The sequence below is a fragment of the Canis lupus genome, chromosome 16 (assembly GCF_048164855.1).
Source record: "Canis lupus baileyi chromosome 16, mCanLup2.hap1, whole genome shotgun sequence".
NCBI lineage: Eukaryota > Metazoa > Chordata > Mammalia > Carnivora > Canidae > Canis > Canis lupus.
In genome coordinates, this window is record NC_132853.1 from 47,332,323 (window position 1) to 47,344,600 (window position 12,278).

At 36.1% G+C, this 12,278-nt stretch overlaps 1 protein-coding gene across 5 annotated transcripts in view; it reads right to left on the minus strand.

Annotated features, from left to right (window-relative positions):
* The window catches only part of HELZ (helicase with zinc finger), a 162,611-nt gene that overhangs the window by 79,689 nt on the left and 70,644 nt on the right, over positions 1-12,278 (minus strand). For all 5 annotated transcript variants that reach the window (XM_072781087.1, XM_072781083.1, XM_072781084.1 and 2 more), the window contains 2 exons: positions 1,321-1,654; positions 393-523 (listed from right to left, as the gene is read on the minus strand). In XM_072781087.1, coding sequence (XP_072637188.1) covers positions 393-523; positions 1,321-1,654 — 465 coding nt within the window. The remainder of the gene's footprint in view (positions 1-392; positions 524-1,320; positions 1,655-12,278) is intronic.

Sequence of the window (12,278 nt, forward strand, 5' to 3'; positions counted from 1 at the left end):
TCTATGATACTTTCTCCATTTTCCTAAATTACAAAAACATCTTCTATATTCAAAAATCATTTTAAATTAACTGTTTGAGACACTTTAAAAGGTCCTAATTTTCCCATTCAACTTATACTCAGAAATATACATGAATCACTTGGCATTCTATCAAATTAAGGTGTTGAGAAAAGCAACAGAACTCAATTAGACTCTGAGGAAAAGTGAAGAAAGTACATGATGAACATCAAAGGTTTCCTTTTAAGACTCTTTCACTTTCCTTTCTTCACTAAAACATGGCTCCTGGAGAATATGGTAAATTTGCTTATAAAACCATATTGGCATTACTTGATATAGAGATTCAACTTAACATTAACATGACTTCCTTTAGTGAGACATCTCCTTTCCTGTACCTGTTGGGACTCCAAGGTATGGTTGGAGTCATAGTGGTGTCTGGAAACAAAACCCCATTGTCCTTGATCCTGTCTAGCGCATAATGCATTTCACAGAGGGGTAATCGATTTAACTGAAACTGAAGTTCAACCTGAAACACAAAATAAACATTTTTTTAAAAAATGTATGAACACAAACATCAATGCTTGCAGCTTGCTTGAAGATTTTGTGGAGATAACCTTTTTGGGAAGCCAAGTTTAGAGATTCTTTTAAGTGCAATCCTATTTTAATAAGAATTATTATGGCTAATTTTGCTTTGTTTACTTAAGGTATTGAGAAAAGCAACAGAACAGTGTCAGGCATTGCAATATGCACTTTACATAAATTATCTCATTTACTAGTACCAATGCTGTATATATCATTAATAACCCCATTTTACATCTAAAGAAAATGAAGTACTTGTGAATCACTTAATATCTAAATAAAGGTTATCTGATTCCTCCATATTGCTATGAATAATATACTTGATGAAATTAGTAGAACATCGTGAAATATCATCTCTCAAGTGATAAAAACCAGGCCTAGGACACATTGGCTTTCCAGTTACATATGGCAGAGGAGAACTATAAATAGAGAACACAGGCAGACACAACCTCAGATGAGAATTGTCCTGGTTGTGGCTTAGTTTCCTTTAATCTGTTCATTTACTGATTTAAAATTCTAATCAGAAAGTTTGGCCTCGTGTAAGACTGAAACCTTGTAGATGTCAATTATCAAACTGGTTTTCTCTGACAGTGGAGTCTAATTCTCCACCCACCACCATAACAGTTCAAAGTCAACGGCACTTCAGGTTATGGCAGAAGATGGAAAGCCAAACCAGAAGAATTTTATCAGCTAACAAGAATACTATAGACAACCATAATTAAGTTTTCTCACTTCAAAACACACCTGTATGTCATAATCAGGCCGAAGATTAAGTTCCTCACAGCATTCCCTGGATATCCTTAAAAATATATATTCTTTTGTTTTTTCTTCAATAGTAGCTTCATAAACCTTCTCTTTGGTTCCCTGGGTCTGTACTAACTTCTCTTTAGGGACTGGTAATAAATAAACAGCATTGACTTTGGTCATCACCAGCCGTCCAGCCAAAGTATCTTCAGAAAGTGTTTCAGTAAGCTTAAAGCGACCAAAAAGTTGTCCATTCTGAGCATACTTTGCACCTCCAGAAACTCCAGTGAGCATGAAACTTGCTAGAATCTGCAACTGCACTTTAAGGTTGAACCTAAATTAGAAGTAGAAAATGAGTTTGAATGTTTTACATCAAAAACATAAAAAAAAAAAATAGATTAGAACAAAATAAATCTAAACATGCAAAAAACTAAAACTTCATCGTCAATTCTGCTCTATCACACTATAAACCATATACTACCTTTCTGCCTTTAATTTAAGCTGGAAACAACCAAACTTTTTTTAAGTGAATAAATTCTCACCCAAGCTATAAAGATACATACTTAGTTGAACTGAAGAAAACATTTTTAAAACCTAAACACTTAAAATAAAGCTAAGTATGATATTTTGATAAAATAAAATATTATTGCATGTTTAATACAAAAGTCTGCTTGAACACACCATGGGATCATTAAAACTAAAATCCGGGACACCTGGGTGGCTCAGTGATTGTCTGCCTTCAGCTCAGGGCGTGATCCCGGAGTACCGGGATTGTGTCCCACATTGGGCTCCTTGCATGTAACCTGCTTCTCCCTCTGCCTATGTCTCTGCCTCTCTCTCTCTCTGTCTCTCATAAATAAGTAAATAAAATCTTAAAAGAAAAAAAAAAAAAAAACTTTAAAATCCCCTAAAGCCAGAAGGTAAGGCAGTGTTGAAACTACAACCCTTCATTTTCTTTTTTTTTTACAAACCTTCATTAAACTGAGACTTTTCAAGTATATCTTACCAAAAGATTCAAACTGTGAAATTTTTCTTTCAATACTGTTAACAAATAATATCCAGAATAAACTTTTGTTAGTGACTACCCTGAGACAGATCTCATGCAGGAATTACTGGAAGAGAAGTTAAGAGCTAACTTGTCAGGAAATGGCTGGCACACTCACAGGCAGTGAGTGTGAGAGAATGTGTGTCAAGCAAGTATGGAAAATCAAGATCTACATGGTCAAGAAGTAGGAGGTGGAAGAAAGATTTAAAGTAACAGACACCTTTCTCCTTTGCCATTCTGAAATGATGCTGTAAGAAAAGACAAAGCGGTAAAAGAGGAAAGGGAACATCTACTTTTTCTTCAGAAGATTTAAAAGTATGTGAATGAAAAAAATTAAGTTGTTTTAAAATCTATACATCCATTTATGGAAAAGGCTACTTTTTAATGGTACTACTGGTCTGGTTTCAAATCTTCTTTTGTATACATGATGCTAAGAATATCTTACAAATTCTTAAGGAAAAAAAACTTTTTTAAACCTTGTAAACTTTCTTAATATTAACATCTGCTTACAATATTAGGAAAACAAATCTAATTAAAAACACCATATCAAGGGGCACCTGGGTTGCTCAGTCAGTGAAGGTCGCTCAGTCAGTTAAATGTCTGCCTATGGCTCAGGTCATGATCCTGGGACTGAACCCCACATGAGGTTCCCTGTTGAGCAAGAAATCTGCTTCTCCTTCCCCTTTGCACCTCCTCCTACTCTCATTCTCAGTCTCTCTCTCGAATAAATAAAATCATATTAAAATGTTAATTAATATGTCTATTTACATACTTTAAATTATCAAAGTAAAAAAAAAATAAAGTCAGAAAAGTACAAGGATACAGAAACACTGTTACAGAACTCTTTAAGGAAAATAACTGAATAGCTATTCATGCATGCAATATACAAAAGTTTACAAGTTCCATTAGCAACCTTAAAAATAGAACATGTAAGACTTCAAAAACATGTATAAATACATACTAAAGTTAATATTTAGTAAGGAGGCTCAAATGGGGATTAAATGAATACCAGCAGAATTTGCATATGTGTGGAATTATTAAAAATCACAGTATATTTTTCTCATTCTCGTATTTCATAGATCCAAACTAGTTTGTATCTTACCAGTTACATTTGACTCTTTAAAGACTGGAATGTGCACTAAATTCACATTTGAAAAAATCAGTCTTAAAATGAAAATAAAAGTATATTATACTCCCCAGTTTACATATATTATACTCCCCAATTTACATATAATCTATGTTCACCTGCTTTTTTGTTTGTAATAAAATATATGCTTTTAAAAAGAACAGGAACCTATGGCTGTATTTTCAAATACAGTTAAAAATTTTTTTTTAAGATTGTATTTATTTATTCATGAGGGAGACAGAGAGAAGAGAGGCAGAGACACAGGCAGAGGGAGAAGCAGGCTCCCTGCAAGGAGCCTGATGTGGTACTCAATCCCAGGATCCTGGGATCACAACCTGAGCCAAAAGCACTCAGCCACTGAGCCACCCCAGTACCTCAAACACAGTTAAATTTTTACATTCCTTTTACTCCACATACACACATGAGATTTAGGGTCATTAAAAGTTTTCTGAGCTAAAAGAAATTTCTTATAACGCATTCTTAATTTAGAAATAGTCTCTTTGTTGCTTAAGGTGATACACAGTATTGTCTTGTTTTGTTTTTAAACTTTATAATCACTTTGCGCTTTCTTTTCTACTGACTTCCAGAAAGTCATACTCTCCTACTTTTTGTCTTACCTTTCTAGCAGCTCCTCCATATTCCACCCAAGCACTGGCCACCAGCTCAAAGTCTACCCTGCCCTCTTCTTGCTCTGTAGATTCTCATCAAGGGAGGTCACCCTCTCTCCTAGATCTCTCAGCTCAGGGCTGTTAACCCAACTGTCAAGCAGACACCTTCACTTATATGCTCTTCAAACTCAGTACAAGCAAAACACAATCTGCATCCAACATCCCCTCCTGTCACCCCAAACCAGTCTTTCCACGTATGACACATTTTGGACAATAGCACTCTCAGCAACCTAGGTGTCCAAGACAGAAACCAGGTTACCCTGGACCTTTTGTCTGTCACCATCCTTCAATCCCCCATCATAATTTCACCAAGCTGTTGGTTCCTCTTCCTACTAATTTATCTTCATCTTAATGTTTTGAACTTAGATAACTATAACAAACTCCTAACATGATTGGTTTCAAATCTATACTCCAAACCACCACCACAGGATCTTTGCAAACTCGAAATCTGATGATAAGTAGCTTTATCTAGCTCTAAGGGTAAGGTTTAACCAACTTTCTCTCTCACCATCCTATCCAACTCCATACACGAGCCCTCCATTACAGCTAGGATGACCAACTTGCAATTTCCTCCAAAATTCCATGCTCTTATTCTCATGTCCCGTTCTTTCCAACTAATGTATTTGTCCTATTTCTTCATCTGACAATTTTACCTGGGTTTTGTTGTTGTTGTTGTTTTTAATTCAGCTTAAAGGAACACCTAGGTGGCTCAATTGGTTGAGGGTCCAACTCTTGGCTTCGATTCAGGTCATGAACTCAGGGCGGGGGCAAGGCAGAGCTCCACAATAGGCTCTGTGTTCAGCAGGAAGGCCACTTGAGATTCTCTCCCTATGCCTGTCCCTTAACTTGTGTGCATGCACACACTCTCTCATGCTCTACTTAAAACAAATAAAATATTTAAAAATAAATAAATAAAAATTCAGCTTAAACACCATCTGGTTCCCAAAAGCAGACTTGATTCCCTCCTTGACTTCACTTCTCCTTCTCCCCACTAATGTGGGGTAGATGTCCTCCTATGGGGCTTTTGTGCATTCCTATTGCAGTGTTAATTACATTGTATTGTAACTCTGTATTTATAGGTCTGTCTCCCCTACTGGATAACAAACTTTTTTCTAAGTTTTTATTTTAATTCCAGTTAGTTAACATACAGAGTTATACATCAGTTTCATGGATTGCAAACTTTTGAAGAAGAAGGAAATATAACATTTTTGTCTTAGAATCAGTAGTGGCTAATCTGAACCTAACATTTTATATACTCAATAAATTTTGTTCATTGAACTAATTTTACATTTTTGTAATAATCTGATTTTTTCCAGGCAACATATTTCCATTTCAACTACTTTATATTATTCCCTAACAAACTCTAGAAATTGCATATTTCCTCAACTAAGGCAATATATTAAAATTTTATTATTACATCCATTTTAGAAGCTACCATTCCAAAACACCTGATGACAACTAGGAAATCATGAAAAATTCACCTCACTCTTAAAGTAACAAGAGAATCCTCTTATGACATTTAGTTGTGCCTTGGAACAAAACTCTTGAGGTAGAGGCACTAGAAAATAAAAGTATTAAGAAATACAGCTTTCCGCCAGAAGATTCCTCATCTGTTCAAGATACAGACCTAACAGGCATCATAGACTTTCCAATAGAAGTTACAGCTAGTAGAATATTTAATTTTCTAAAATATTAATAGCCTAAAACTAAATTACATTAGTAAGATTTCTTAAATATTTAGAACATGTAAAGTTTTATGATTTAATAACTCAGAAATACCTAGACTACAAAATATATCCTACAATTAACAGATTATTTCTTAATAAAAAGAAAAACCATCTTTCCATTATTGCTTGTCACATTTTGAAATCAGCCTTAAAGCTTATGTAATTCCTAACCTTTTGGGAAATGGAATAGCAGCCAAGTAAATTTTGACCAATTTAATATCATACTTGGCTAAAAGAAATATAGCTCTATCAATCTTGGCATAGTTATATCTCTTGAGTGTAACTTTAAAAGAATTTCAAAGCTATATAGAGAATTTCACTTTATACAATTTCTGACTAAATGAATGATAACAAAAATCAACCAAGGTAATAAGCCAATATCTGGGTTTATTGAGGCAGAGCAACAGAACTGAGGCATACCCAACAGAGGCCTCACCTCACCCATCTTAATGATGAAATGTGCATCCACATACCAGGCCTGTCATGCCAGCTGTCAACAATGAGAAGCCACAACAACCTGATTAGGCATGCCACTGTGTCCATACACAGTTTAATGGACACAACAGCTTCAGCCAAAGTCAATTTCTTTTGAAAATGTGCATCTAAGAATCAAATAGATTTCACTTCAAGGTAGAATCATAATTGAATGCTTATCAACATGTAACTGAAGACAAGAGAAATACTTTTCTTTTAATCTTGAAAGAACTCAGAAGCATTTTCTAAAACTTACATGAAATGCAGTATTATCCTTACCACCTCCACAGATCTCACACTAAAATTTAATATAAAAAGAAATCTTAATTTCTGGACTGCTTTGAAAATCATCCCTTTGCTTAAAGTAAAAAAATAAAGAGATAAAACTGATTACTACATCCAAACTCAAGCCAAAATATATTTTGTCTAATCTTAAGAACTTCATTCAATCCCATTTTCTTTTTTTTTTTTTTTTTAATTTTTTTTTATTTATTTATGATAGTCACACAGAGAGAGAGAGAGGCAGAGACACAGGCAGAGGGAGAAGCAGGCTCCATGCACCGGGAGCCCGACGTGGGATTCGATCCTGGGTCTCCAGGATCGCGCCCTGGGCCAAAGGCAGGCGCCAAACCGCTGCGCCACCCAGGGATCCCCTCAATCCCATTTTCAAGGAAGGCATGCTAAGGTGACCATGTAAAAATATAATCCAAACCTTACAATTACAAATGCAAGAAATCAGGGGCGCCTGGGTAGTTCAATCGATTAAGCATCTGCCTTCAGCTCAGGTCATGATCCCAGGGTCCTAGAATGGAGCCCCACATCAGGCTCTCTGCTCAGCAGGGAGTCTGCTTCTTCCCCCCCCCCCATGTTTATGTACACTCTCTCTGAAATAAATAAAATATTTTAAAAAATAAAATAAAATGCAAGAAATCAGTATAAATTCCCTTGATACCACTTTCAAGATTAGCAATATTCTGTTTAAATTGTCAAAGTTCACAACTGACCAATACATTCTCTTGATCTTAGGAAATTATCACTCATGGGAAAGTCTGACTAAATCTCAAAGAGGCACATTCCTGCGCATACGGAATACATTTTACTGTCAATACACACGCATCTAGGTCATTTGAGGGAGGAGTCCATTTACCCATACCATTGTCCTCCGGCTTTAAATTGAGTCTCAATCCGGAACAAAACATTCTTCACCATTCTAATGGTGACTTGGGTTTGCTTTGATGACTGGTAGTGACTGAACAGACAAGTAAAATGACCCAATCAGACATACTAGAGCATGACCCAAAGACCAAATCCAAACTTCAGCCTGTTTTTGTATATCCTTAACTAACAAGACAAAGACAAAACAAAGAAGCTATGCAACAAAGACTGTAACAAGTCCACAAAGCCTTTAATAGTTTCTAGTCAGCCCTTTATAGGAAAAGTTTGCTGATTCCTACACTACAGCATAGTTTAGTAGCTACATACAGACCCTCTCAAATCCATTTTAAAAATATATTTCATGTTATTTTTAAAGAATTAACAATCAAATATGAAATAAATTCAAGGCAACATTAAAATATATACAAATAATAAGTTTAAAGGGGAAAGGAAAAAACAAAAAATAAAAAGTTTTTAAGTAGTATATAAAACTCTGTAAAAGATTTTTGAAAATCCTTTATGTCTGTCATTTGTCCCTTGTCCATGTGCTTACAGACACCCTCTGAGAATTCCATTTAATTACTGAGGATCTGCTGCTTTGTATGTGCACCAACTCTATGCTGTACTTCACAGAATTTTACAAGTCAATTTCAGAAGTGTAATTTACCAGCATTCACATCCAGGGTTACCTTTGGATGAGAGAATCACTGATAACTTCCAGAATTCTCTGACGCGGTAACTGTCTACTTGTCACATCAGACGTTTAGCAATATTCTCTTTTCTGTCTTTAAGATTCTTCAAAGTCTTGTGTGGTTAGCATATATAACACATAAAAAGTGATCCTAGAGATTTATATTCAATTTGTAAACATCCCTATTTGAGCCAATAATTATTTTAAAGATCAAAAAAAAAGAAAGCTTAGATGTTCCTACTATACGCTCTCTTACTACAATCTTTCTTTTCATCTCTAAGGGCAATTTTACATCTGGATCATCAAGTGCTGCAACTGATAATGTTCTAACTGCCTTTCTATTTCTTTGTTTGCTTTTTCATATTTTAATTGTAATACGTGGTCATTGTACAACACATCAAAAAAAGAGAAAACCACATTAAAACATAAAAATCACTCATAATTTCACCAACTAGAACTTGTAATGCTGTAACTCTAATATTTTTATTTTTATTGTTATTGTTTTCTAATATTTTTATATACAAATATATTCACATGTGCATGTACATACAAAATTAGAATTATACCAGATACTTTCATGACTAGCATATTTTCCTCTTTATATGGTACCATCAGTATCTTTACTGTTCTGAAAAGTCTTCAAGAACATAATTTCAATACAATAGTCCACCTTATCTGCATGGGATATGATCCAAGACTCCCAGCAACTGCACCATGGATAGTACCAAACCTCATTATATAATATTTTTTCCTAATCATACATACCTTTAATGAAGTTTTATTATTATGCACAATAAGAAATTAACAACAATAACTTAAAATAATTAAAACAATATACTGTAAAAAAAAAAACCTATGTGAATGTAGGGCGTCTCTCTCTCTCTCAAAATATCTTAGTGTAGTACCCACACTTTCTTGTGATGATATGAAATGATAAAATACCTGGGTGATAAGATGAAGTGAGGTAAACGACATAAGCATAGTGACGTAGCATTAAGCTATTATCACTGATGATAGATCTCAAGAAGGATCATCTGCTTCTAGATCACAGTTGATATCAGCTAACTGAAACCAGGGAAAATGAAATCATGGATAAGGGGGAACAACTGTAGTTACGGAACATCAGATTATATGGCTATATCATAATTTACTAATTCTTCACTGTTCTATGAAAGATAAAATTTGTTTACAGGCATCTTTAACTTCACCTCTGATTAGTTCTTCAAGATTGATTCCTCCTAAGTAGAATTACTATATCAAAAGGGTCAAAACTTCTGAATACCTTTAATACAAACTAGCAAATAACCCTCCTCCAAAAATATACAAACTTAGTTTGTCACCAGTGTTCATTTCATGCTGCAGGTATTTTCAAGTCCCTCTTATATGGGTTTTTTTAAGATTTTATTTATTTGAAAAAGAGACAGAGAAGGAGGAAGGGTAGAGGGAGAGGGGGAGAGAGGGAAGGAGGAGGGAAAGAAAGGAAGGGAGAGAAACAGAGAACTCAGTGTCCATATTTAGCACAGGGCCTGATACAGAGCCTGACGCAGGGCTTGACCCAATGACCCTGAGAACTCCATCTGAGCCAAACCAAGAGTAAAAGCTCAACTCACTGAGCCACCTAGGTGCCCCTTATATGGCCTTTAAGAAGCCTCTGCAAGGTGCTCTTGGAGTGAACTTTTTATCTATTTAATTTTTTTTTAAGATTTTATTATTTATTTGATAGAGAGAGAGAGAACACAAGCAGGTGGAGAGGCAGGCAAAAAGAAAGAGAGAAGCAGGCTCCCCACAACAAGAAGCCCGATGGAGGGCTAGAACTAGGCCCCCAAAATCATGACCCAAGCCAAAGACAGACACCCAACAGACTAAGCTACCCAGGTGCCCATCCATTTAATTTCTTGATCAGAATCTGACCTTCAGGGACACCTGGGTGGCTCAGCAGTTGAGCACCTGCTGTTGGCTCAGGGTGTAATCCCATGGTCCAGGATCAAGTCCCGTATCAGGCTCCTGGTGGGGAGCCTGTTTCTCCCTCTGCCTGTGTCTCTGCCTCTCTCTATGCGTCTCTCATAAATGAATGAATGAATGAATGAATGAATGAATGAATGAATAAATAAATGTAAAAAAAAAAAGAACCTGACCTCTATAATTTTGTAGGGCTACAGTAATCATTCTTTTATCTGTTCAAATTTCCTTTTATTTTTTTTTAAAGATTTTATTTATTTATTTATTCATGATAGACATAGAGAAAGAGAGGCAGAGACGCAGGCAGAGGGAGAAGCAGGCTCCATACCGGGAGCCCGACGTGGGACTCAATCCCAGGACCCCAGGATCGCACCCCGGGCCAAAGGCAGGCACTAAACCACTGAGCCCCCAGAGATCCCCAATTTCCTTTTATTTTTAAGAGAGGGAGAGAGCCTGAGAGTTGGGCGGGGGGATGTGGTGGGCGGGGAAGGGGGGTGCGGACGTGGGACAGAGAGGGAGAGAAAGAGAATCTCCACCAACTCCATGCCCAGCAAGGAGCCTGATGGGGGGGTCGATCTCATGACCCTGAGATCATAACCTGAGCCAAAATTAAGGGTCCAACAGTTAACCCACTGAATCACTCAGGGGCCTCAAATTTCCATTTTTAAAAATTCATTTTTAATGTAATAATCCATAAGCTTAATGGTCTTTAGATATAAGTTCTGAGGTAATGTATCTGGAATGATTTTTAAACCTGAACAAACAATATATTTGGTTTTGGGGTTTTTTTTAAAGATTTTTTTTACTTATTTATTCACGAGAGACACACAGAGAGAAGCAGAGACACAGGCAGAGGAAAAGGCAGGCTCCCCGGGAGGAGCCTAATATGGGACTCAATCCCAGATCCCAGGATCACACTCTGAGCCAAAGGCAGATGCTCAATTGCTGAGCCACTCAGGCATCTAAAACCAAATAAAAGTTAATACATAGTATTTTCTGGGACCCCTGGGTGGCTCCAGTGGCTGAGCGCCTGCCTTGGACTCAGAGCATGATCCCGGCACTCCGGGATGGAGTCCCACATCAAGCTCCCTGCGTGGAGCCTGTTTCTCCCTCTTCCTATGTCTTTGCCTCTCTTTCTCTGTGTCTCTCATGAATAAATACATAAAATCTTAAAAAAAAATTTTCTGAGTTTCTATTATAGTACTCCAAAATAGTCTTGTAAGATTCTAGTAAATTTTTAAACACTATTTCATCACAATATTTATGATTTTATCAATGTTTTCTTTACTAAGGAAAAGGAATCTATGACCATGTAAATAACATATATGCATATTAATATGAATATACATGATACAAGCCACTGTCCTTGTTATTTAATAAGTTAACTATTTATTTAGAACCACATATGGACACAATCAATAAAAGTCTTGTAAGAGACCATTAATGACCATAATTCAAAGTGTTAAGAGCAATGAAAAATATATTCTAACTCTGTAAATTTTACAAGCATTTAATTTGAAATTAGATATATTCCAAAAGCTAATCCTATTTAATATTAATTACTTTATTTATTTGAGAGAGAACACGAGAACAGGGGGAAGGGCAGAGAACAGGGGGAGGGGCAGAGGGAAAGGATCTCAATCTCCCCAATGCAGGGCTTGATCTCACAACCCTGAGATCATAACCAGAGCTGAAATCAAGAGTCAGATACTTAACTGAAAAAGTCAGACACTTAACTAACTGCCCCAAACTTTCATTTCTAAGATTACTCTTCCTATAATGACTCAAATAGACTTTTGAATTTACTCTTGATCTTCACTTGTGGCATATGGATAAAATGTAAAATATGTTAAAGCATTTATAAGTGGTTATAAAGGTATTTTACTATTACCAAATAGTTTTCCTGAAGATTTAAACCATTTCATTCTTTTTAGTATTTTATTTATTTTTGAGAAAGAGAGCACAAGCAAGAAGAGAGGCAAAGGGAAGGGGGAAGAGCAGACTTCCCACTAAGCAGGGAGCCCAACAAAGGGCTCCATCCCAAGGACCTGAGATCATGACCTGAGCCAATGGCAGACACTTAATTCACTGCCACCCAGAAGCCCCTAAATTA